At 40.5% G+C, this 27,749-nt stretch overlaps 1 protein-coding gene across 2 annotated transcripts in view; it reads left to right on the forward strand.

The window, feature by feature from the left end:
* The first annotated feature begins 773 nt into the window (after window positions 1-773).
* The window catches only part of LOC144692360 (nardilysin-like), a 114,064-nt gene continuing 87,088 nt past the window's right edge, over window positions 774-27,749 (forward strand). Inside the window, exons 1-11 of one of the 2 annotated variants that reach the window (XM_078561110.1) lie at window positions 774-1,335; window positions 4,927-5,173; window positions 10,463-10,544; window positions 11,834-11,987; window positions 15,216-15,289; window positions 17,640-17,735; window positions 17,833-17,955; window positions 19,141-19,198; window positions 20,411-20,484; window positions 21,063-21,132; window positions 22,814-22,891. In XM_078561110.1, the coding sequence (XP_078417236.1) occupies window positions 1,151-1,335; window positions 4,927-5,173; window positions 10,463-10,544; window positions 11,834-11,987; window positions 15,216-15,289; window positions 17,640-17,735; window positions 17,833-17,955; window positions 19,141-19,198; window positions 20,411-20,484; window positions 21,063-21,132; window positions 22,814-22,891 (1,241 nt within the window). In that variant the 5' untranslated portion in view covers window positions 774-1,150. Of the gene's footprint in view, window positions 1,336-4,926; window positions 5,174-10,462; window positions 10,545-11,127; window positions 11,238-11,833; window positions 11,988-15,215; window positions 15,290-17,639; window positions 17,736-17,832; window positions 17,956-19,140; window positions 19,199-20,410; window positions 20,485-21,062; window positions 21,133-22,813; window positions 22,892-27,749 lie in introns of those variants that run through there. The other variant, XM_078561111.1, reaches the window with a different exon arrangement.

A 27,749-nucleotide genomic window follows, 5' to 3' on the forward strand; every position in this document is an offset into this window, starting at 1 on the left:
CCTCGAAACTGCTTCCATTTTTTTGCCAATCTCTAAGCTTTATCATATTTTGCACATGGACCAAAAGAAGCAGTTCTGTGTTCATGCCTGGGAGTTTTGAACAAAGCAAGAAAACTGGACACGTCTTAGATGCCACAAGAACTGGAGTGTGTTAAACAATGTTGAGAGAAGAAATCACTTTATGATACAGGTAGGAAATTGAGCTTCTTTGCGTATTTAGCAACTGATGGTTTGCAGCTGTGTTGTTGTTTAACGAAAATAAATAAAAGATAGATCTAGAGGTGCAAATGGGTAAAGCAAAATCATCACCAGCAGCTGCAATCCGAAAACAAACAAAAAGGCAGAGGTTACGTTCTGAAATCGTTGAACTCAATGTCGAGTTCAGAAGGCAGGAAAGTAAGTGCCTGGTGGAAAAACGAGATGCTGTTCCTCCAGCTTAAGTTCAGTTTCATTGGGACAGTGCAGGAGGCCGAGGACAGTGGGGTCGGAGTGGGGACAGGCGCTTGGAAGTTTGGTGGTGGGTGGGAGCGGCCTCAGGCTAGCAGGTGTGCGGAGCTGTTGCACCTTTTAACATGTGTATAATTCCACATAGGAGGCTTCTTCCTTCCGGGGATTGGGGGGGGGGGGGGAACGACACAATCTAGAAACGTCTCAACCTAACATGATAGTCACGGACGATGATTGACATACGGCGGAACCGTACAGAATCGTCGCTGTGTAGAAAAGCACCAATCAGAATTAAGCGGGCGGGGTGGCTCAACCCCCGCGGAGCAGGCGGTTTGGTGGAAGCGCGCGGACGGTTTGCTGATTCCCACCCCCCCCTTCCTCGCGCCGTGGGCTGTGTGTCAGTGGCCTAGTGCTCCAATTGTCATCCCCTCATAGCGAAAGGAACAGGCCGCAACACCCCATTCATCTAACTGGGTGGCCCTTGTTTGTTTATTTATTCACATTACGACGGACCCTGATTACGTTTTTTAAACGGTCCGTTGCAGCATTTAAACCGTTTGCAAGTTTAACCGGCTGGACGGTGTGGTCGAGGCCTTCATCAGCCGGCGGAGGTGCTGGCATCTGCCGCTGCCCGCAGGTCGCGTTAGCCCGATCGGCCGCGTTGCGCTTGTCGCCTCCTCGGGCTGTTTGGCGGGGCCTGGCCATGCCTGTGAGGAACAAGTCTAAATTGTCGAGCAGAGATACGGCTCAGAGTGCGGATAACTACACGGCGGCGACGGAGGCAACAACAGCAGCGGACACCTTGGAGCAGGAGGAGAAATTTCAACCCGAGAAAAACAGAAGCGATCCGGACATTGTCAAATCTCCCAGTGACCCTAAAGAGTACAGGTAAAATCAACCTGGCGAACCCCCGCCCAGGCTGCTCATCCAGAGGTTCATTACTTCTCTCCTCCAGAAGAGTATTCTTATTAATCATTTTTTTTTTGTCGTTGATTTAAAAGCATCTGAAGAAGGAATTATGTCCCCCAACCATTCATGCTGGGGATGGGGGAACTGAGAGGAGGAAGGAGAAATAATCGAAGAGAGATGCAACGACGAAAATCTGGGAGCAAGTTGCTAACTTGCTTTCAGTTGGGGTAGATTGCATTTAGTAGCATTTTTTAAATCGCATCTCAAAGCGTTTCACATTCAATAAATCACATGGAAATGTAGTAGATGTACAGGCAGATGCAGCCGCCTACAACGGAATTCCACAAACAGCAAGCAATCCGGAGCTGTTCTTTCAGCCAGGGTAGAAAACCGGTTACTTTTCACTCGCAAAAAAAAAACAATTGTATTGGTGGAAAAATAAATAGTTGGCACCTCCGGAACCTTGAGTTCCGGAATGTAGAACATTTTTCGAGGTATTTAAATGATATACTGGTCTCCAAATAACTTGTATCAGCTTTACGATAAGATTTATTCAAAGATACTTTGTGTGAAGAAATAACTGTGGAAATTAGAATGTTTCTAACATATGATCAGTATCTTCAAAAGTTCATGACTGACAATTTGTTTGTAACGAGTTCGGTTGTCTCTTGGCTTATGATATGTAGTGATGGGATGTTGAGCTGGGATACGATCTGCACATCTCCCATGTTACAGTGAAACACTATACTCTGATAAATTGACTCCCACTATTCCTCCACGTTTAATTTACTTAAAGTATAGATCAAGTAAAATTAAAAGGATAAAAAAAGTTTTAATATTTAAACATGACTTAAATTGAAACATGCATTTCAGAGTGGTTGCCAATGATGTCAGTATGGAATGTTGTGTGCCACATTATCACCTATTTTGTGCCAGCCCTGGCTCAGTGCTTACACTTTTTCCCTCTGTCAGAGGGTTTTGGGTTCAATGCCAACTTCTGAGAATGGAGCATATATTGTAACCTGACATTTCAGTACAGTACTGAAAGAGTGCTGTTGTCAGAGATGCCACCTTCTAGATTAGATGTTAAACCAAGAGCCCATCTGCTTTCTTAAATGGCTCTAAATTATCCCATGGTACTAATCGGAGAACAGCAGAAGAGTTCTCCCAATACCCTGGCCAACGTTTATCCCTTGACCAACACCAATAAAACAAATTGCCTGGTGATTTATTATGTTGTTTCTGGGCCCCTGTGGCTTATTTTCTTATATAGGCACCATGACTTCACATCAAAATTACTTAATTAGCTGTGAAGTGCTTTGGGATTTCCTCAAGATGTAAAATGTGCTATATAAATGCAAGTTTTTTTTCTTAATTGTGATTTTTATCTGCATAAAAACATATTTTTATGGAGTTTGTTATTCTGACATATACTCCAATAATATAGGATCAATAGTGTAGCGGTTATGTTACTGGACTAGTAATCCAAGGAGCTGTTCGAAAAGAAAATGGGGGATCAAATCCCACCTTGGCAGTTTAAGAATTTTAACTCTGTTTAAAGTTTTAGAAATCTGATACCAGTAAAAGTGACCATAAAGCTGCAGGATTGCCAACCCAATTGACTCACTAATATCCTTAATTGAGGGAAGGAGATATGGTGTTCTTGTATGTGATTGTTAAAGCTCCCTGAAGTAACCTAGCCATATTGTCACAATGGTGAATATTCCAGGTGAATATATAAATTTATACTGTTACAATGCAGTTTTTCCCTTTAGTGTTTAAGATACATATAAGTGTAATAGATCCATATCCTTAAGAATTGTTACTCCATGTGAGTATGACAGCTCTGTTTTGTTACCATATTACTTGACAGAAATGCAATAGATCCATGCAAGGTCTAGCAGCGTCTGTGGAGTTCACATTAACTGTTTCTCTCTCCAGATGTGTAGCCAGACCTGCTGAGCATTTCCAGCATTTTCAATATTTTAGATTCTAGCATCTGTGGTATTTTGTTCATGCGGTAGTTTATATTGTTAGTGCTGTTACTGAATGCCTATAAATATTCCTTCAGTGATGATACTCTCCCATGTGACTGTGATCTATATTGTTAAAATGCTGTTAACCCACTGTAGTGTGAGTCATACCTTTACAAAGCTTTGTACATAAATGTGACCCATATTGTTAAAGTGCTATTGTCCCAATTGAGTGTAATAGGTCTATATTATAATTTTTCTTAAACTACAGAATTTTGGTCAGATTTCTTTTAGCCTCAAGATGTGCCACAGGAAAGATATTGAAATGATGAAAGTGGATTGTCCTGCAAATTTTTTAATGATGTTACAAACTGTAAGCAAAGCTCGAGCAGTTTGCCAGCCTAGAATCCTCTGACTGTGGAATCGAAACTTGTTTATATATGATAGGCTGATCTTTTGATCCAAATTGACAGAATTAACATGATGGGATTCAGTGTCCTTAGGCAGTGCATGCTTTAACCTATACCCCTGATGAGCTAGTTTGTTTAGGTGGCTTTGTATTGCCCTCTGTGTCCCTATGTTATTTGGGCACCTGTCTGATTTAAAGTTCCAAATATCAGACTGTTTAAATATAATGATTTGAATTGGTGATTCTCAAGCAATGGTGTTCTGTTTCCTGGTTAGCAAACAATGGCTACCATCATGGGCTGCTAAAAACCTGGGTGGTATAAAGGTAATCTGCTAAATGCATTTGACCTTTTTCTAAATGGTGAGTTTCTAAATTATTGAATCCTGAAAGTACTGGGGATATGGTTTGGAGGGACCCGGGCTTGCACTAGAAATTGGAAGGAACTGAAAGAAAACTGGAAGCGATGGTTACACAAAAACTGGGCTTGTGAGAGCGATGCGCCCTCTCCATTCTGAGTAAGAACCTGGTCATCAAGCGTGAGGTGCTCCCGGTTTTGCTGTACGTGGTGCTGGTCTGGCCCATTCCTCAGTCCTGCACTGTGGCTATCACCTGAGCCATCGTCCGCTTTATCTGGATGTTGAAAATGGACAGTCTTCGCAAGGACAGGATGTAAATACTTCTGGATAAAGGGGGAAAAAATGTGCCCAACATCACCATCATCCTGATGGCCTTTTCCCCTCCCTCACTGCGATGCTATCAGCTCACACTTGGCAATTTGCGATGCAAAACATCATTGTAATTAAACAGACAAGTGAAGTCTAACTAACAGTGGATGCCATGTTTCCCTACTAAAGAAAATTATGGCCCACTGTGGGTGAGAGGACGGGGTGGGGACGAAGTCTCATCTTGCAAACAATGCTCGACCGATGAAAGTGGACCAAATCACAGGGGAAAAGCACCTGAAATATAACCAAAGAAATAAGAATATGAAAATACATGAACATAAAATCTCAGCGTATGAATTAAAAAAAATGTCAAACAATTACAAAATGACATTGGGTTAGGAACAAACATCACACTAGATTTAATAATGATTGATAATATTTTTGTAGAACCCTTTTGGTATGAAATACAGTTTTTGTATGAAAAGATATTTCATTTAAGATACGCTTTCAAAATATATTTCAGATATATCAAACTGGAAAATGGTTTAAGCGCGCTTTTAATCTCCGACATGTCCACTGAACGGGGAGCAAAGTCTGACTCGGCTATGCAGATTGAGGAAGAGGAAAGTGATGATGGCAGTTCTGAGAACTTGTCGGATGAAGATGATGATGATGATGATGATTCTATAGAAGAAACCGTAGAGGATTATGATGAGGATGAATTTGGATTTTTAACATGCGCTGGAAACAAAAAAAATTCAGAAAAACAGGTAAAGATTTTTTTTACATTGAACTAAGCTATTAAATCTTCACTTGTAATTAACTTCTAGTGTCATTGGATTGTGGAAATTCACATCCATGACCATAAAGAGTAGCACTAGTACAATTATAATCTGATGTGCAGCAAGAAGTAGTGGAGATAATTATGATGTCATTATGAAAAAAATTCAAATTCAATTCACGTAAATAATATATAAATTTTACACTGCCCATGCAGTTTTAAAGCACAAAGCGTTGTGATAGTGAGTAATTAAGAACTGTGTAAATAATAAATTTGGGACATTAAAAGGATTACCTGTCAATTCTATGGAATACATTTCCTGTTTAAATTGATGCTGGTTACCTTGGTGTGTTGTCCCCATTTGCAAATAAGAGTGCATTTATGTATAATTTTGCTTTGCGCTAGAACAGTTATAGTGTAATTGCAATCCAATCTGCCACTGGAACAAAGTGAATTGAAATTCCCTTAGGGACAGAGTCGCACACTCCTTCACTCCAGGGTCAGTGTGTGCCTTAACTCTGCATTAACTCTTCACAAGTTTAGCAGTGGTGCAAAATGAAATCTGTTTTACATCTTCGCTAAACTTGCATTGTAAATGTACCCTAAGATGACCAATTAACCTGACCTTATGGACTTAGCTAGCTGCTTAGCTATCACCGCCCCTCTCCATCTTCCTTCAGAGTGTCCGTTCACTTGTGAACAAGGCCCTTGACATCCATGAGCTTGTTGTGGATGATTCTGTAGATACCAGGAAACCTGACTGAGTTGTGATGACACTTTTCCCCCTAAATAAAGCCTTCCCTTCTGGCTATACTTTCCACTACTTTCCCTACCTAGAATGTTGCAGTGGAGGTGTGGCTCTTGTCACCAAATCACACTTCGGTCTGTCTGCCTGCTACTCTGGTACTTTCTTCTTCTTTTGCATCTCACATTGTTCCACCCCTCTTGTCTCTTGCCTAAAATCCTTGTTCTTTATTGCTCACCCCAATACCATTTAAAAAGTTTTGTATCAAGGTAGTTTTGCTGTTTTTCTCCCTCGGCCTCTGCACCAAGCAACTTCCCGTCGTCCGGTGATTTCAACCTCCGCCTCAATTTGTTATGTTCTCTTTTCTTGAATTCACTGCCTTCCCATCCACCATTAATCTGACCCTCCAAGTAAGGACCCCAATCCATATTCATTGCCACCCTCTTGATGTGCGATCTCATATGGCCTCACTACTCCCATTGCGTCAATCACAGATAAGGCCATTTCTGCTCACTTCCTTGTGTTGCTCTTCACCCATGTACCACATACCTCTCAACTCTACTTCCTTCTATGTCTTCCCCTGGACAAAAACTCCCTCCCGGTCCACTTAAAGCCACACTTTAAAAATCCCAACTGTCTAACCTTTGGCCCTTGATACATCACAACATTGCTGCAGCTACAGATCTGCTCAATCATAGTCTCACTTCTCTTCATTAAAACCATTACTCTCTCATCCTGGCTGTTCCCCTGGGTGTGGCTCTCATCTCTGCTCCCTTAAGTTCAGGGGACGCCGTCTTGGATAGAAATGGCCACTTAACACCAGATCTGGCTGAACTACAAAAGTCATTATCTAGTGTTGCTCTTATCTTTTATTTTTCATTCCTGGAATATGGGTGTCACCCATTCATACTTACCTTTTGAGAAAGTGGTGGTGAGCTGCCATTTTGAACTTCAGCAGAATGGTACTATTAGATAGGGAGTTCCATAATTTTGATCCATTGACTGAAGGAATGGCAAACTGTTTCGAAATCAAGATGCTGGGTGTGACTTTGGAGGAGAACATGGAAATGTTGGTGTTTCCATGCTGCCCTTGTCCTTCTAGATGATAGAGCTCATGGTTTTGAAGAAACCTCAGTGAGTTGCTGCAGTGCATCATGTAATTGATACACATTGTTGCCACTTTGCAATGGTGGTGAAGGGAGTGAATATTTAAGGCGGTGGATGGGCTGCCACTCAAATGGGGTGCTTTGTCCTGGACGCTGTCGAGCGTTCTGAGCATTGTTGGAGTTGCATTCATCCAGTTAAGTGGAAATATTCCATCATTCTCCTGACTTGTGCCTTGTAGATGTTGGAGAAACTTTGAGGAGTTAGGAAGTGAGTCAGTCACACAGAATGCCCAGCCTCTGACCTGCTTTTGCAGCCACAGCTTTTTTTGGTGGCTGATGTATTTAAGTTTCTGGCTAATTGTGGAGAATTTGATGATGGTAATCCCATTGAATGTCGAGGGAAGGTGGTTAGACTTTTCTGTTGGAGACCATGATAGCTTGGCACTTGTGGAGCAAATGTTACTTGCCACTTTTCAGCTCAAGCCAGACTTGTTGTCCAGGTCTTGCTGCACACAGGCACAGACTGCTTTAGTATTTGGGGAGATGAGAATGGAATGGAGCACTGTTTGATCATCAGTGAATATCCCTACTTGTGACTTTATGATGGGGGAAAGGTAATTGATGAAGCCATGAGAATCTCCTGCTGCAATGTCCTCGGCTGTGATATTAGCCCCCTTGAAGCACAAATATCTTAATTGCAGCCAATAGGGAGTTTTCCTCTGATTTTAATTCCATTCCCACTGACTTGAATTTTGATAGGGCTCATTGATGCCACATTTGATCGAATGTTGCCTTGCTGTCCGGGCCAGTCACTTTCATCTCATCTCCAGAATTCAACTCTTTTGTCCATGTTTGACCCAAGGTCTGTAATGAGGTCTGGAGCAGGGGTCAAAATTATTTTTTTTATCAAGGGCTCTTTTTGAGATTTTCTTGAGGGCTACCTTTTGGTTTTCAGGGGCTTCTTGAAGGTGTAAAGCCTCCATTTAAGGATATTAAAGAAACAAGGGTCGTGGTGCTGGGCAGGCAGCCAAGAATGCAACAAAAATGAAACAGTTTTCCTTCATTCAACCCTAAGCCCTCGTCCAGTGGCTGATATTAAACGCACAAGGACAGCCAAAAGAAAGCTTATATACATAAGCCAGAACTGCTTTACCTGCAATGGATCTGTTGCCATCCTGATTTTCCTCCCTCCTCTAGATCCGTTGACGGTGGTGCCAAGATCCCAATCTTTTCTTTTTCTTTTATGTTGAGACAGTAGGGTTGTGAAGAGGTCTTGTGGCACAGTGGGTAATGCCCCTGCCTCTAAGCCAGAAGCTCCGATTTAAGTCCCACTCCAGGACTTAATGGTCAAGGACGGTGTGTTCATAATGTGAACAAGTTGGGTATCAATTTGTAAATCCTTCCAACATACACCAATGGTAGGCAGTAAGAGCAGGAGAGCTAGCTACTGACTCTGTCCATCATCCTGGCAGCTGAGGCTGAACTGGACTGTTCACAACCTTGATGTCACCTTTGACCCCGAGGTAAGCTTCTGACCATGCCTGTGCCATCACAAAGATCGCCCATGCCCACCCATCTCTGTCTTGCTTTAGCTCATTTGCTGAATCCTGCCTTCATCCATACCTTTATTATCTCTCTAGTTGACTATTATAGCATGCTCCTAGCCAGCTTCCCTGTTCTACCCTCTATAAACTTGAGGTCATTGAAACCTCTGTTGCCTCTGTCCTAATTTACTACAAGTCCTGTTCACCCATCATCCCTGTGCTCACTGACTGACATTGGTTCCCAGTTAAGCAACGCCTCAATGTTATAATTCTTACCCATGTTTTCAAGCTCCTTCATGGCCTCACCTCTCCTTATATCTGTAATCCCCTCCTGCCCCACAACCTTCTGAGATATCTTGCTTCTCCAATTCCCTCAATTGCCCCTGAGCATCCCTGATTATAAACACTCTACCATTTGCAGGCGTGCCTTCAGCTGCTAAGATCCTAAACTCTGAGATTCCCTCCCTAAACCTCTCCCTTCCCTCCTTTTAAGACACTTCTTAAAGCCTATCTCTGACAAGCTTTTGGTTATCGGCCCTAATTCCACCTTGTACGCCTGGGTGTCATATTTTGATTATGTTCCTGTGAAGCACCTTGGTATGTTTTACTACTTTAAAGGTAGCATGTAAATACAAGTTGTTGTTGTGAAACAAAACCCAGCATACAGATTGCACTTTGCTACAGATGTTTAAGCCTCAAAAGGTGAGGAATTATTTATTTTGTAATGCACTCAAAATGCAGAATTGTATAGCACTCTATGTAGGGTAAAGCTGATTTCCAAACACTGAAGACATACTTTGAGGTGCATTATTTTATATTTTTACAGTTTGGACTTCCTCCTGTACCAAAATGTAAGATTGAAATAAAATTATTTCCATGTTTGTGATTTTTCTCTTCTTTATGTGGTGTATAGTAATTACCAATAACCTGTTGCCTGGGCTCAGCTTGTTATAGTTTTGAACCAACAGTTATGAGATGTGAGTCAGTGGTGGTAATGTGAAGAGTCTGTCTAATATTTTTTCTCCTCTGCCTAGTATCTTTCCAACTTTTCACCTCCATGCTCGAAATTACATGGATAAGATTGTTAATGATGAGGCTTTAGTTTCAGGAATAAGAAATAGAGGAGCTACTTGTAAATTTTTAAATACAACAGGTACATTTATATCCCAAGGACTAGTTTTGATTGTCTAGGGTAGGGGTGTGGGGTGGTCAGAGAGGTGGGTTGGTGTAGATATTGTGGGTCCAGCTGGATGGATGGATAAAAGGGTATTTTCCTGACTGTCAACAGTTTTATATAACAATTAATGTCCCAGCTCACTTGCTACATGCCTTCCTCCAATTAGAATTATGATTGGCAAAGAAAAGGTATACATTGTTGTGATGTACGATTTGTCCTTCTCCAGTTACTCCACAAAATGGAACACTTTAGAAATGGATCACTGCATTAAAATAATTACAGGAGATATTGTACTACCCAATTTTTGTGTGTTGAATATTTGTAACTATTTTAAGAGAGAAATGCAGGACCAATTTCTTATTGTTTTTAAGTGGTTAAGTATTACTTTCTGGTGAAAAATGTGTTGAGTGGACTCCTCCTGTGCTGTAAATTTATATGATTCTATAAAATCTGTGGCTTCTATGCAATGAAGGAGGGAGAGGTTTATTGATCTTTCACTTGGTATTGTCCACACTGCTGCAGGGAAGTTTCTACATATGGGGAAGGGAAAATTGTGCATGCATTTCACACCATCTTGCAGCTGGTTTCAGAGCACCATAGGCAGATGCCTATCAGCAAGTTATCTGTCACCTCTAGTGTGAAGGGAAGGAGAAAATTAATTTATTCTTACAACTAATGATTTTCTAATGACATTCATTGTTTGTAGTCAGCAGCTGCTCTTTGTGTTGGGATTGGAAGTTTTAGTGATCCTGATGATCTTCCAGGACTGGCACATTTTTTGGAACACAGTGAGTTAAGTCTGTTTACAATTCAACTTTAATATGTTTGAGACTAAATCCTTAAATATACCCAGACTGTATTAGTGTGCTAATGCTATCATAGTTTCTGATGTAGGACTTTGGAAAGGATACTATTTAATGAGCTAGTTAAGTTCAATGTAATGTTTCTCGTGCAATACTTGTGTTGACAAGTTGACCTCAGATTTCTTTTGCATAAGATATTCCTCAGATTTGTTTTAATCTGCAGGAATCTTACTGGTATGTTTGGGAAATTAAGGTAAATGCAATTTTAAAATATTTGGTTAAATGTAGAGTCACCAATGTGGGCTTTCCTGCTATAAAGTATCTTTAAAATTCTATGTCCTCAATCAATTCTTTCCTGCCTTCTCCTGAAGTTGTTGACTGCTTGCTAGGGTTTAAGGTGCCAACACAAAGTCTGCTAACCATCATCTACCAGTACAAGCACATGTTTTTGCTGATCAGCCAACTCCAATCTCTATCCATCTTGCCACAGGGATGCATTCAACTTGTTCAATAACTCCATTGCATCTCCCTTCAATGACCTCATCCTTCCCTAGTTTCTGTGTTACAGCATGCACCCTCTGCTCCCTGACTCTGGCGTCCTTTTCAACTGTACCTCCCCTACTTCACCGTTGGCTGCAAAGATGGCACACTTTGGAATACTATCCTGAGTCTTCTCTGGTACTTCCTCACAATATACTTTGATCTTGATTACCACCTTTCCTTCCATCACTACTGCTATTTTCTGCTCCATGAAGCACCTTAGGACATTTTATTATTATGAAAACACCATATTAATGGAAGCTAGTGTAAAATGCAGAAGTTAAAAGCAACATTACAGATGTAATTGTGGGAACATATATTTTGATCAGTTAAGTATTTGATATCGCTGTCCTACAAATTATTACATGGAGGTTTGACCTTATAACTGCTGGCCTACAACAGTTGCCATTTCTGACATGCAATGTTGATTTTTGACATATCGCATAAAGACTCTGCAACAAAGCAATAATTTAATTTTGAATTGCATACATAGCTATGTAGAATATAAAGTACAGATCAGGCCATTCGGCCCAGATAGTCTGTGTTGGTGTTTCTTGTAAGTCTCTTATTCCATTGAGGTTATACAGCAAGAGTGCAATTTTAACTAGAGAGAATTTATTTTTACTTAATAAAATATTACTTTTTATAATTTGAGTTAAATTCACCACTATTAATCTTGGGCATTCTATCATCTCAGTACTTTTTTACCTGTATGAATTTGATTCTTCTTGCAGTGGTCTTTATGGGGAGTGAAAGATTTCCTGATGAGAATGGATTTGATGCCTTCCTGAAAAAGCATGGTGGCAGTGATAATGCATCAACTGATTGTGAGCACACGGTATTCCAGTTTGACATCCAGAGAAAATATTTCAAGGAGGCCCTTGATAGGTAAGTATGTATTCAGTAACCCCTAGACTTTTGATGCATAATGCTATTATTAGGGATTACGTTTATCATTTTAACCCAGAGAGCATGCTGCTGATAATTCTTGGGTCACTAGGGTTTTGTGTGGTGTAATAATCAAATGTGAACATAATACCACAAGTGTGGTGTGACTAGCCTTAACTTTTGTAGACCTGCATTCTGCTTAGTTTTTTATTTGTTTCTCCATAATGTCTTTATCAGCTATAATTCACAGATTCCTTTTTAAACCATCCTGTGGTATTTTAATTCCACTTGTTGCATATTTTTGACATGTTTTATGGCCTTTGTGTAACAAGATACATCTAACAGTGTTAAATTTCATTTACTTAGTCAATCCAGTTTCATCTATATCGGATGTCAATTTATATGTTGGGCCTGATCCAAACATCCTGAGGTTTAACATGTCTCTTGGACATACTGGGGTAGAAATTGGAATGAGTTTCTCCTGTTTTTGGGTGTAAAACGGGCACAATGGAAGCCATTATCTGGGTCCAGCACCTAATCTGTGCCACTGCTGCCATATTGGCCTTCATTGTTTTTGGGCATATCCTGGCAGCTGCCTGAAATTCGTGTTGGATCAATTGAAATATCCAATGATGATCTTGCACCTATTTCAGGATCCTGCTGCAAAGTGTGTAGAAAACCAGAGGGACCATGTGCCTTGCAAGCTCCAACTAGTTTTGAAGTTATACATGCATTTCCTAGAGAACCAGGAGCAGCTGCAAGTAGGTGGTGAATGATAGTGGCACTGAGAGAAGAGCAGTGTCATGTCTAGTATAGGCATGGAAGATATTAAAAAATTTTAAGCTATATTTTAAAAAAATAGGCACAAACCTAAGGCCACTGTATACCCTGTGAATTATTTGGCATTTGAATTGGTAAGACAGTAGAGTCTGCAGCCAATACCTGATTAAATATGCACCTGAGTGAAGGAATCTTGCAACCACCTGTGAGATTCACACATCTCATTGTTTAAGAAGGAACCAAAACCTACAGGCAGTGAGGTTTGCAGACAACTGATTTCCATGTTCCATGGCTGGTAGATGAATATGAAATGGATCTCATCGACCTTTCAGTGTATTGTGATGGCTCCTCATTTTAAACATAAAGACCTTGGCTGTCTGAAACTCAGTGTAAAAACAACATGGGTTGTTTACTGGCCTAATACACCACCTTATCACATGGATAAGACAGGTTGGTTACCTGTTCTTTTTAATAGTAACAGCAGAAGCTATTCTGATCAGAATCACCGTGGCAGATACCACATGAAACACCATCTGAAAAGCCATCAAACCAGTTGCAAGGCTACCATGCAGCCTATACCTTGCAAGTGGGAGAAAAATTCTTCCCCAACCTATTCCATCTTCAAATTTACCTGAAAGCCTTGCCGCTTACTAAGAATCGTCTGCTTTACAAGACCTCCATTCCAACCAAAGCATTAATTCATTGAAGAAACTACAGGCCTGCTATGAAAGAGACTGAAATAATTACTACTTGTAAATGTACTTTTTTTCTTCATCTCTGTGTATGGTGGTGTGTATGAGATATATTTAAACCTCTGGGACAAGTATGAGATAATAAATAATCTTTATTTTTAAATGTATAAAAGCTTGCTGCTGGAAATTGTTTAAACTGGGAAAATCATTTTGAGTGTAAGAAAACACAAAATATCACACTTAAAAACACTTTGATCATGGGGAATAAATAAACGCATTAGCTCTGTGTGACAACAGTCAGAAAAGGAGTTAGTGAAACATGGAGATCTTACTGTAGGTAAATATTAAAAGATTATTTTCATTGGTAGCCAAATGGAGAACTAGGGAATGGGAAACATGGATTTTCACTGGAAGAAGCAAGAGGGAAAAGAGGAGGAATGTTCTTGAACTGAAGACTATTAAGACCATTGGATACTTCACATGGCGATTTCATTTGAAAGGGAATTGTGTATTTGAAAATGCAAAAATATGAAAAGATTTTGAGGGAAATGGGGTTACTGGAGAGCAGCAGCATCGGGATGAGTAGCGTTCTCCTATTCTGAAATTTCTGTGATTTTATGAAACCTTCCATTATTGTGTCCAAGCTCAGGGATGGTTTTGGAGTGTTGGTGCTGAACTGAATTTAGACTGATATTCCATGATAAACACTGAGCTCACTGCCCTGTGTGTGATCTCTTGGTTTGATTCAGCTTAGTCTGTTGCTTGGTTTTGACATGGGAAGTCCAACTCAGATACTGAGCTTCCTAGTTCAGAGTTATCATCTTCACATGAACTGGAGTCCAAATTAAAGAGCAAAGAGATAGGGAGAGAGATTTTGCCTGTTAAAAGTGACATCGGCTGGGGAGCTTGACCATGCCTTTTGCAGTGTAGGGTGATTTGGGCTAGGGCTTCAGGGTGAATATCAGCAAGTTATAGGATTACAGGTTAGTTATAGGTAGGATATCGAGGCCTTACTCCTATTAATACCAGTTACATGTAGACAGTAAGTGAATTATTGGTTATGATGGGAATCTGAATTTTACTACTGTTACTATTAATCTTGCAACTTGCGAGCTACCATTGCGTATCAGTAAAGTCAAAGATCCATCCTCTCATGCCTTCAGAGTTTTTGATTCCTCACCATTGGTTTCCCCATTTGCTCACCCTTGATTTTTTTTTTTCCCTGCTTTCCCACCCTCATTAAATTGCTCTATTAATATTTCTTCTTCAGTTTTGCTGTGAAATATCATGAAGTAGTTTTAGGCTTTGATCACCAGATGGCACAAATTTCTGATTTATTCCTCCCAATTCCATTGTTATCTTGTATAATATGGAAAAAAATCATAGATTTATCTGATTGAGCAGTGACACAGAAAATTTAGTAGAAACCAATACAAATTGTTTTATATATTTTTCATCGTCTGTCTGTGCTACACTTTCAGCAAATATGATCAGCTTGCAGGTTTTGGTCTTGATCATCTATGTAGATGAGAAATGGCAATCCTGATCCTTACAGGGCTGTACTCAAAAGCTTTCTTTATGTCACTTTCCTTTTTTTGACATTATGCCTCTTGCAAATAATCTCTCCTTTTATAATGGGGAAAATATAATGGCATCAGTAAGTTTTTAAAACTGAACTTTGATGTTTGCCTGTGAATGTACTGACAGCAGACACATTTCATACTAAGAAAAAAGTATTACTGTGCATTTCTTCCAGATGGGCACAGTTTTTCATTGGTCCCTTAATGATTCAAGACACCATTGACCGAGAAGTAGAGGCAGTGGATAGTGGTAATGTGCAATTTCAGCATCTATAATTATTTTTCTCTACTAGTGCTTTATATCAATTCATAGAGTTAAAAATGACCATTAACCGTAATTTACTGTTTCATCTGTTTGAACTTGTGGGCATCACAGTCTAATCCATTATAATTTCTAGCAGTCTTTGTTAAAGGTTCAGTGAAGAGTGCAGGGGGGCATGTCAGACATCCCTAAAAATTATGTGTCAATCTAGTAAAGCTACAACAAAGGACTTTGTATGTCAAGCAGCATGCGATAGCCAGAACTAAGCAATCCCACAACCAATAGATCACATCTCAGCCCTGCCACATCCAGTTGTGAATGGTGGTGGATGGTTAAACAACTAACAGGAGAAGGAGGTTCCACAAATATCCCCATTCTCAATGATGGGGGAACCCAGCACATTAGTGCAAAAGACAGTGTTTAAGCATTTGCAACCATCTTCAGTCTTCACAACTGGATATGGCAGGGCTGCAGGGCTTAGATATGATCTGTTGGATATGGGATTGCTTAGCTCTGTCTATCGCTTGCTGCTTGACATACAAACAGTCCTTTATTGTAGCTTTACCAGGTTGACACACAATTTTTAGGTATGTTTGACATGACCCCCTGCGCTCTTCATTCCGAGTGGATGATCCATCTCGGCCTCCTCCTGAGGTTCCCAGCATCACATATGCCAGCCTTCAGCCAATTCGATTCACTCCATGTGATATCACGAAATGCCTGAAGGCACTGGATACTGCAAAAGCTATGGGCCCTAACAACATTCTGGCAAAAGCACTGAAGATGTGCTCCAAAAATAGCTGTGCCCTTAGCCAATCCGTTCCAGTTCAGCTACAACACTGGCATCTACTCACCAATGTGGAAAATTGCCCAGGAAAAGCCCACAAAAAGCAGGGCAAATTCAATCTGGCCAATTACCAGTCCATCAGTCTACTCTTATTCATCAGCAAAGCAATTGAAGGTATCCTACCAAGGGGCACTTAGTCAGTAATAACCTGCTCACGGACACCCAGTTTGGGTTCTGCCAGGGCCATTTAGCTCGCAACCTCATTACAGTCTTGGTCATGGGCAATAGAGCTGAATTCGAGGTGAGGTGGGAATGACTGCCCTTGACATCAAGGCAGCATTTGACCGAGCATGGCATCAAGGAGCCCATCAAAACTGAAGTCAGTTTGAATCGGGTGAAAACCTCTCCACTGGTTGGAGTCGTATCTAGCACAAAGGAAGATGGCTGTGGTTGATGGAGGCCAGTCACCTCAGTCCCGGGATATTGCTGCATGAGTTCCTAGGAGTGCCCTGGACCCAACTATCTTCAGCTGCTTCTTCAATGACCTTCGCTCGATCATAAGATCAGAAGTGCAGATGTTTGCTGATGACTGCACAATATTGAGCACCATTTGTGACTCCTCATATACTGAAGCAGTCTGTGTCCATATGCAGCAAGACCTGGACAACATTCAGGCTTGGACTGATAGGTGCCAAATAACATTTATGCTACACAAGTGCCAGACAAGACCATCTTCAACAAGAGAGAATATAAACATCGCCCCATGACATTCAACGGTATTACCATCGCTGAGTCCCCCCACCATCAACATCCTGAGGGTTACCGTTGACCAGAAACTGAACTGGAACAGCCCTATAAATACTGTGGCTACAAGAGCATGTCAGTGGCTAGGAATTCTGTGGCAAGTAATTCATCTCCCCAAAGCCTATCCTCCACCTACAAGGCACAAGTCAGGAGTGTACTGGAATACTCCCCACTTGCCTGGATGAGTGCAGCTCCAACAACACTCCAGAAGCTTGACACTGTCCAGGACAAAGAAGCCTGCTTGGTTGGCACCCCATGCACCACCTCAAACATTTACTCCCTCCGCCACCGACACATGGTGGTAACAGTGTGTAGCAGATACAAGTTGCACTGCAGCAACTCACCAAGGCTGCTTTAACAGTACCTTCCAAACCCATGACCTTTACTGCCTGGAAGAACAAGGGTGCAGATGAATGTGTACACCATCCCTGCAGTTACTGCCACACCCCCCAAGTCAGGATGGGGGGACCTGACTTGGAACTATATCCTGACTTGGAACTATATTGCCTTTCCTCCACTGTCGCTGGGTCAAAATTCTGGAACTCCCTACCTAACAGCATTGTAGGTGTACCAACACCAGAAGGACTGCAGCAGTTCAAGACAGCAGGTCACTGCCACCTTCTCGAGCAATTAGGGATGGGCAATAAATGCTGGCTTAGCCAGCAATGCCCACATCCTGTGAAAGAATAAAAAAAAGACTAAGAAACTAATACTTAACAAACGCTTCACACTTTTTCTGTTGGGCAGAGTTTCAGCTTGCATCGCCATCTGATTCTAGCAGGAAAGAATTGTTATTTGGAAGCCTTGCTAGGCCTGGTCATCCGATGGGAAAATTCTTTTGGGGTAAGTTCTGTTTCTCTTTTGCCTTCCTGGCCTATCTTAAATGTTTTTGTTTTGTCTTTTCATAGTGTAGATTCATATTTATTTGTAATATCAATAGGAAATTCTCAGACTCTGAAACATATGCCAAAAGAGAAGAACATCGACACTTACGCAAGACTTAAAGAGTTTTGTAAACGACATTACTCTGCTCATTACATGACTCTGGCTGTCCAGTCCAAAGGTGAATATTGAATGCTAACTTTGGTGAATAGAATCTTTTATATTTAATTTTAGGTCATACAGTACTGCTTATTATGCTGTGTGGTTTACAAAGCTATTCAACAAATGACCAATGTAAATTGTAATGCAAACTGCCTATGTAAACTTGTTACTCTGTAGTTGTACACTTGCACCAGCGTTAGATAGCATTGTAAGGCCTCCACCAGTGAGACAGTGTAATTCCAGTGTGATGGGTTTACGTAGGCGGTTTCAATAATAAATGTGGCCACATGTATTTATAATGGAAAAGTTGATGGGAAGTGTGCACAGATATAGATGGGTGATCAGAAATTATACTGAACATTTGTTGAACAGCTTTCGACATGATAATTTATAATTGAAATGTAGACATAAGGACAAAATATGTTGCTAGCTGTAAGATGTGTACTGAATTGTACCTATCTGCCCTGGCTCAATTACCCCTTAAGCCTCTCATCCTGCCTCACCTAAAGACTACACTTGGCCTTTTCTGTCTACCTGCAATGCCTATAAGCAATCAACTATTAGGAAAGATTCAAGAAATATTGAGATTAATTTAGGCTATAGTTAACTGTAAATTTCATGCTTAGTTGTGCAATTTATTTTTTCCTCAGCAAATCTTTTATAATAGAGATTCTTAATGATTTTGTCAGGTTTGTGTATTGTGTTGCACTAAGGATTCAAAAATTGATTTGTAGAATGAACTGTAGCTCAATAGGAATGTACAGAATTCATAATTCATAAAGTTTAAAAAAATCCCTATTTTTAAAAAAGTGGATTCAATCAAATGTGTCAGAAGGCAATACACTAGTATACATACAAGATATTCAAGGGTATACCTATGATTTCTATATATAGGTAATTAGTCCACAAAGGTCCATTGGCATCTCTCTCCATTTGATAGAGACAGTTGGTTATAATTAGCTTGAAGGGAACCATTCCTCATTAAGTACAGGGCAAGGCGAGGAGGCAGGCCTCCAAAATTATCAAAGCCAGAATGGGGGTTGAACCCATGCTGTTGGTGTCATTTTGCACCATTCAGTCAACTGAGCTACTGACCATCCCCATGATTTCTGTAAGTCAACTTTAATTCCCAAAATTTTAGCAATAGTTTTAGTGAAACTATGATGTAATTGATCTATGACTAATTCCTTCTGAACAATTGTAGAAACCTTGGACACCTTGGAAGCTTGGGTGAAGGAGATTTTTTCTCAAATACCAAACAAGTAAGACCTCTTATGTGTATTATAAAATCTCATGCAAAAATAAATACTAGTAAAAATTCTACTTTAACATTTTAAGAACATCTGTGCTTTTTTCAATATTTTTCTTCTTGGTCTTTTCCTGAGGTGTTGACTTGTTGCTTGAATGTGGTCCCATGTGTAGTAGTCCCCTTTATAATACTTTAATCAGGTGGCTAACGCTCATGCATGAGTATTTGCAGTGACATTTAACAAGCCACTTGATTCTGAGGGCTTTCTTGGTGAGCATACACCTCCCCTGGCCTGATATCCCCCATGCATGGACTAAAGGTGTGGATCATTGGGTAGTGATCAGGACTGGAACACTGGCTATTTTCCCTCCTAATCCACTCCATCCCAACTTTTCCTCCTCAATACAGGGAGCTGAGATCTCTTGTAATAACCTTACTACCATCCTGGCTGAGATTAGCAAACTCGGTATAGACTAAGGACTGAATCTGAGATTTCTCTGGTCTGCATAATTCAGTCCTCCACTGGAGTAAATTTGCTGAGTTGTCAAAGGAAGCCCAAGAACACCTGTATGCTAATTTAAAGAATGCCTAGACTCTGCAAGTCAAACATGTTTAAAATTTGTCTTTTTTCATAACCAGCTTTGTTTTTTAAAAATTTGTTCTTGGGTTGTGTGTGTGGCTGGCAAGCCCAGCATTTAATGCCCATTCCTAATTGTGATTGAGAAGGGGATGGTGAGCTGCCACCATGAACCACTAAACCCATGTGGTGTAGGTGCACCCACAGTGCTGTTAGGGAGGGAATTCTGGGATTTTGACCCAGTGATGAAGGGATGGTGATACATTTCCAAATCAGGATGATTTATGACTTGGGAGGAAACTTGTAGGTGGTGGTGTTCCCATGCCTATGTTGTTCTTGGCCTTGGTAGAGATCACAGGTGTAGACTTGCTGCAGTGCATCTTGTATGTGATACATTGTGGCCACTGTGCACCGGTTGTGGATGTGTGGTGGAGGGAGTCGCCTATCAGGTTGGTTATTTGTATTGGATTGTGTTGAGCTTCTTGTGTGTAACCAGGTGAATGTGATCACTAGCTGCATATTGGTAGAGCAAATTAATTATTGGCTTTAAATTGTTCTTCTCAAACAGTGAGATGTGAACCTTAATGATGATTTATGAAAAACTTACAAAATAAACCTTTATTTTCTCCTAATGTCTCATGTATGAAGTGGCCTACCAAAACCAGACTTCTCTGATGCCAGGGATCCTTTTGATACACCTGCTTTTAACAGACTTTATAGAGGTATGTGTACACTAAATTCCAATAATACCATGTTTTCTTAAAATGACTTAATAGCTCAATGTAAAAATGTGACTTGGTCAATTGAGCTTGTACAGGTTGTATATGATCTGTAAACTTCAGTATTCATAAATGTGGAGTTTGCTTCTCAACTGCAAGACTGGGCTAAATAAAGGGAAAAGAAACAGCTATCATTTAAGCCCCAGTTGGGGATCTCCTGTACACAAATTAGCTAAGATTAAAAAAAAAAGACGTTTGAATGGCCATTTTTTGGGGAAAAACAACTTCAAGCCTTTTTCAAGCTTTCTTTTGGAATATCGATATCTATCCCATTTCTGACAGACAAGAGTTATTTTGAAAGCTTTCCCTGCATCTCCATTCAAAATTCATTTAATATTCTTTCACTTAAAAACATTCCAATATTTAAAATTAATGTCATGAAATAGTTGTCAATCACAAGAGTAACTGGAGAATAATAAATTTTATGTGCAACAAATTTGATATGACTGTAATGGAGCTTTTTAAACTTGCATGTTTAATAAAGATTTTTTCACAAATTGTCTAACCATTTTATCTTGCAGTTGTTCCTGTGAAGAAAGTTCATTCTCTGAATATAACTTGGGGCCTTCCACCCCAGAAGCAGTATTACAGGTACAATATTTGTTACTGTATATGAGCAAGATACTTGGATTTTGTAAGGCATTTAATTATAAAATAATGAGACCCATTTTTCAAGGATTTACCTGCACCCTTCTCATGATTTATCAATCTGAAATGTCATAATTTCTCTTTTCTCTTTACTGTTGCTAACTGACCTGCTGTGTATTTCTAGCTTGTTCTACTTTTATTTCCAATTTCTAGCATTTGCAGTTTTTCTTTTTGTTTTACTTGTTTCTTATTTTCTTTGTTCATGTGAACATCTTTGCAATAAGTTTGTTGAATTCTAGCTTGTACCTGTATTGTATATTTTGGGCTATATTGAATTTGTCCAATATGCATGGCTTCTAAGTTAAGAGCTTTGTGATTTATTCTTGCATCTCACTGAAAGCAAAAGGTTCATTGCCAGCCATCAAATGGGGGGTTGAGGCAACAATACTGCTGTTTTCTCGCAGAAGGCGTTTTTGTATGTTGTCTAATTAGTCATTCCACTCTTGTCTGTCAATAATTCTGCTTTCCAACGCTTTTTGCAAAGAGGAAATATACTGATTTTTTTTGAATTTTTAAAAGGGCTACAAAATTTTTACCTACTATATGAGGCATGGCTATGATTGCATTAATTTTGATCAGCCCTTTAATAGCTACATGTTCTTGACTCAGCAGGGTCCCCTTCATCATATGTCTGTGCAGTTTCAAGATCCACAGGGAGCACATACAAGTTCTTAAAAAAACTGAACGATCTAGTTGAATGTGGAAGATGTAATTTAATGTAAATGCATGAGTGTGTTCGCCTGTGCTGATCCAGGGACCATTTTTCCCAGGATTACTGAATAAGTCATATGGTTTTCTCTGTTTTACTATGCAAGTATTAGTAAGTCAAAATCAGCACCAACAGTCCTATAATACGATTTAACCAAGTGTCACCAAAAAAGGATTGAAAATCAGCATCATTTCCATGATTTTTGACATCATTGATATATGTTAGCAACACTTTATTTAACTTCTTCCAACAAATTGAAGTGAAGCTGAATGCTAATATATACTAGTTTTAAACTATTTATAGTTATTCTTAAAGCTGCCTTTTGCCCTAATGAATAAAAGTTTTCCTCTCCTTTTCCCTCCTTAATATCATAGGCTGCTGTTGTACTGTGGACAGGGACCTCAGGCTAGTATCTATATAGTGTAATGCACAATGGTATGCTCAAGTTAAATTTGTTAGTTGTGCTATGCTGCAGGTCACACTACCTGCTAACTTAAGCATTGTACATATGTTCTTGGATTCATGCTCCAGATCTCTGCTTCCTATGTGGGTAGGAGCAGAGCTTCTCTTATGACATTAGGAAAAGACACAGTAAGTCTTTAAACTTCTCAGGAAGTCCTTTTGAGCAAGTGACAACATTCAAAAATGGCTTCAAGCTGGTTGGAATTGTACCATGCCCTTTAGAAGATTTAAACAGTACAAGACCATGGTGTAGTCTCTCAACTTTTGCTGTTTAATGCACAATCAGAATCAGACTGTCATTTTTGATCGAAGTGCATCTGAAAATGGCTTCTCATTGATACAGTAGTAATTTAATGGCGGCCTTGGTTAACTTAGAATAAAGTTTATTTTGTTTTAATGCTGATGTGAAAACTGAAAAATGTTGATTTATATTTTTTAAAAATCTATTGTCAGGATTAAACCGCTCCACTATATATCGTGGCTAATTGGACATGAAGGTAAAGGCAGTATCCTGTCTCTGCTTCGGACGAAGTAAGTGCTAGGCATGATGAAGGTTGAATATTATAAATGTGGCAAAGATACTTTATGATGCATACTAGCTGATTAATTTTTATTGTTGACCGTGTTCATATTAATGCACTGAACATGGATATGGCAAAGGAAGAAGCTGGAGCCAGTGTGTCTTCAACAGAGGTCTATTCACAAAATCCAGTGTAATATAAGTGCACTACTTTACTCTTCCACACAGTTCTCCCCAAACACAGGTGGAAATTGGTTCTTATATGTGTGCCCTAACCTTTCCCCAATTAGTATCAGTTGCTCTTAATCACAGGAACATGCACTCAATTGTCATAGCATTTGCAACATCAGCTCAAGTTTACTGTGTTGAAAAGGAAAATTTAGCAACACATAACGTGGTCTAATGCACTTTTGGTTTCCATGTCCAAATTAAGAAGCCATTGTTTTCCATCACAAAGCACTATGGCATAAAAAAGTACATTTTCACCTCTTGTGTCACTAAAGTAGCATAGATGATGTCATTTTAAATAAAAATCTTCAATTCTGTAACTTAAAAAAAGACAATTTAAATCAGGGCTAAGAGACTATTCATAAACTGTTAAGATTTTGTTTTGCAATTATACATAATGACCTGCATTTGTATAGTATCTTTAAAGTAGCAAAACATCCCAAGGTGCTTAATGAGCATTATTAATAAAAATATTTTTGATACCAAGCTGCAGAAGGAGGTATTGGGATAGATGATCAAAACCTTGGTCAAAAAGGTAGATTTTAGAGGAGAAGAGAGGAATAGAGGGACAGAGAGGTTTAGGGTGGGAATTCGAGCTTGGGGGCATGGTTTAAATTGCTACCATGCTACATTTGGAAGCTAGTGAATTTTTATTTTTTTTTATTCCCCCCCCCCTGTTTTCAACATGCTCCAGTCTAATTCTGTATTAATTTTTTTCCCACTCCAAAGCACTAATTATTTTTTAAGTATAGTGGGCATGAAATTGGGCTAGATAACACTTGTTGTTTGGGCACTGCCAGTGCCATTTGGGGATCAAAATGGCATTCAATGTGTGTGTGCATACTTTTGCGAGTCCTGCCAAGCCTCATATTGATGAAGGCATTTGCTTGCTGGAAATGTGCATAGCAGGCAGATCATGAAGTCACTGCTGATTTGATGCCAACATTGTCATTTTTGAGCTCCTCACTCCAGTGATGCACTCTTAACCTCATTCAGCTGAATGTAGGTTAGGCAGCAGGAAGGAACCCCGCCTCCTCTCCGCCCCCCCCAACCCGCCACATGCAGTGCTATTTAAAGGGATCATCAACCGCTTTCAGGTTAGTTGATGTTTGATTTCTTCAGGCATTTGATGAGATTCTACATGTGCTTGGTGCTTTCCATATTTGTTTCAAATTGCAAAAGGCTATAGGGAGTGTTGTGGCAAGCACTGATGGACTTTGGGGAGTCGGGAGATGAGTTACTCGTCGCAGAATTCCTATCCCCTGACCTGTTCTTGTAGCCACAGTATTTATACAGCTAGTCCAGTTCAGTTTCTGGTCAATGGTAACCCCAGGATGTTGATAGTGGGGGATTTAGCGATGTGAATACCATTGAATGTCAAGGGGCGATGATTAGGTTCTCTCTTGCTGGAGATGGTCTTTGCCTGGCACTTGTGTGGTGTTATTGTTACTTGCCACTTGTTAGCCCAAGCCTGGATGTTGTCCAGGTCTTGTTGCATTTGGACACTTCAGTATCTGTGGAGTCACGAATGGTGCTGAACATTGTGCAACCATTGGTGAGCACCCTCATTTCTAACCTTATGATGGAAGGAAGGTCATTGATGAAGCAACTGAAGATGGTTCGGCCGAGGAGACTACCCTGAGGAACTCCTGCAGTGATGTCCTGGAACTGTGATGATTGACTTCCAACAACCACAACCATCTTTCTTTATGCTATGTATGACTCTGACCAGCATTTTCCCCCTGATTCCCATTGACTCCAGTTTTGCTAGGGCTCCTTGATGACATTAAGGCAGCATTTGACTGTGTATGGCAAGGGCAGTCACTCTCACCTCACCTTTGGAGTCCAGCTCTTTTGTCTATGTTTGAACCAAGGCTGTAATGGGGTGAGGAACTGAATGGCTCTGGCAGAACCCAAACTGAGTGTCCATCCACTGCTGGGTTGGTAATTAAATCTGGCTCATTACTAAATCTCATATGCTCTATCTCCTTGTTGGTTCCAAGACATATTATTGCAGAAAGCTATCTTGAATACACTCAAGAAATTCAAAGTCTTTTTGCTATGTGCTAATCTGCTTATCCCAACCTATATGGAAGTTAAAATCTCTCATTAAAACCACTGTGCTTTTGCTACATACTTGTCTGATCTCTGCATTTGTACAATCTTCAACTTCACAGTTGCTACCGGGTGGGGAGAACCTATAGTCAACTTCCACTGCAGTATTACACCCTTTCCTATTTCTTAATTCTGTCCATAGTCTTCACTGCTTGTTTGCCTCTCATTATACCCTCTTATCATTTAAGTGATACCTCCTTAATCACTAAGGCTAGTCCTCCTCCTCTACAATTTTCCCTTTCTTTCCTCTCGACCTTATAATCTTGTATATTTAGCTCCCAGTTCTGATCATCCTGCTACCATCACCATGTCATATCCTCCAAATTGAATTGCACCTGCAAATTATTCAATTTGTTATATGCTCTCTGCGTTTGTATAAAGAATGCTTATTTGGGCCACACACTTTCACTGGCCTTCTGCTCTAACGTTTTATTAACATGCTTCTTATTTCTTTCTCCTGATTTAATTGGTTTACACCTTTTAGTTTTTCTTTTTACTTGCAGTGCCAGAAGCATTCTTTCTGGCAGTTGTTCTATTCTCCCCTCTCATTTGTTTTCAAGTTTTTCCAGGTATTTTTGTTTTTGTTTTGGATTTCCAGCATCTGCAGTTTTTTGCTTTTATCTTATTATTTATACTACTTTTCCCACTTGAGTCCTCCCCCCATTTGCTAATTTAAATTTCTTTTGACGGGCCTATTTATCCTTTCTTCTCAGGTTCAGGTAGAGTTTGTCCTAATAGTACAGGTCCTTCCTATTTCAGCACTAGTGCCAATGATCCATGACATGGAATATCTCTTCTTCAGTTATGTGTTCATCTCCCAAATCTGCTTTATTGCTACATCAATTTGCACATGGCTTGGGTAGTAATCCTGGGATTATAACCCTTGAGGTCTTTTATCCTCTGGTTCTCAATACTCTCTAAACAGAATCTCTTACTCTTCACAAAGTTGTTGATTGTAACATGAATCACAGCTGGATCATCCCCTTCCCTCTCCAATATCCTTTCAAGCCGGTTCGCGTTGTACCTTTATTCTAATACTAGGTAGGCATTATACCATGTGGAACTTTCCATTCTGCTTATAAAGGATGCTCTTCATCCTCTAATTATTGCATCTCCCTACAACTTCCACTTTGTACTTCTCTTCCTCACTGTTTCACACAGTCTTCTGATCCAAGTTGTCATAGTCAGCATTCTGGCTGTCCTTTAACGATTATTGTCACAGGTAACAAGTACATTGTACTTCTTGGATAGGATCAGTTTCTGTGGATCTTTGGCTGGAATTTTCCAGCCCTCCCGTGGAAGATCCTGCTGTGAAGGGCTGGAAAATTCTGGCCTTTGTTTTTTATCTTCTCTGTGTTTCCCGTACTTGGTACACTGTGTAAGCCACGCAAAGTCCATTTTGATCCTGCACCTCCACAAGATGTGACTGAGATTTGGAGTAGACCATCCTCGTGTCAAGAGTATTTTCAATTCACACTCCAGCTTAATAGCTAAGTGGGAGAGATTCAAGACAGAGACATCAACAGGTGTGTTTGCTTGGGACAGTCTCGCTTTCCACAAACTCCCACATGTTGCAGTCTAGACACATAGGGCGGAATTGTCCCAGATTCACACTTAGTGCGGTAGCAGGCAGGTAAAAAGATGCTTTTACATCTCATTGAGTGTTCATTCACCCGCCACGCCATCACCTCGCCACTTCATCATGTCAGGCGCCATATTTAAAGTCTAGCCGCACACATACCTCTGTGCTTTCAGCCCACGACTACTACAAAGAAGGCCCTGAAAGGCAAAGAGATTGCAGGCCCCAGGTTCAATGATGCATCTGTTGAGCGCCTTTTGGATGCAGTGGTGGCTCGTCATGATGTCCTCTACCCCTAATCTGGCCGCAGGATGGCCAGTGGTGTGAGCAACTAGGCGTGGCAGCGGTGGTCAACGCCAACACCCTTTAAAAGAGGACAGCCACCCAGTACTGCAAGAGGATGAATGATCTTTTCCGTTCTGCCAGGATAACTCACTCGTCTCATCACACTCAACTCACACACTTACAAACCCATCACACATCCACTGCCGGTTCAAGAGACATCAGCATTCACACTCTCACACACACCTTCATTGTCCTCATCCCATCCATGGGACCCCTCACCACCCACACATGCCAGACATACTATCACCTGGCCTTGCAGGCATCCTGCTAACACTCTCTCCATCTCTATTCATGCAAGACAAGCTGGCATACGAGGGAGAGGTCGCAGACCGGTGGAGGAATGCTTGAAATCAAGGTCCTCACGGACTTCAGAACCATCCAGCTGGCTGGCGACGATCTGGACCGTTCTTGTGCTGATGGTGAGGTCGGTGGTGTTCTATCGAGTGAGGATCTAGCAGTGAAACATCCATCAGACAACCATGCTGTGACTAGTGTGTCCTGCTTCACAGGCCACTGCCATGCACTAATTATCTTTCCTTGCTTTTGCAGGCACACCTGCCAAACAGCTTACGGAGTCCATGACCCAGGGCCTCCAATCAAGA

The sequence above is a fragment of the Cetorhinus maximus genome, chromosome 17 (genome assembly GCF_964194155.1).
Source record: "Cetorhinus maximus chromosome 17, sCetMax3.hap1.1, whole genome shotgun sequence".
Classification (NCBI taxonomy): Eukaryota; Metazoa; Chordata; class Chondrichthyes; order Lamniformes; family Cetorhinidae; genus Cetorhinus; species Cetorhinus maximus.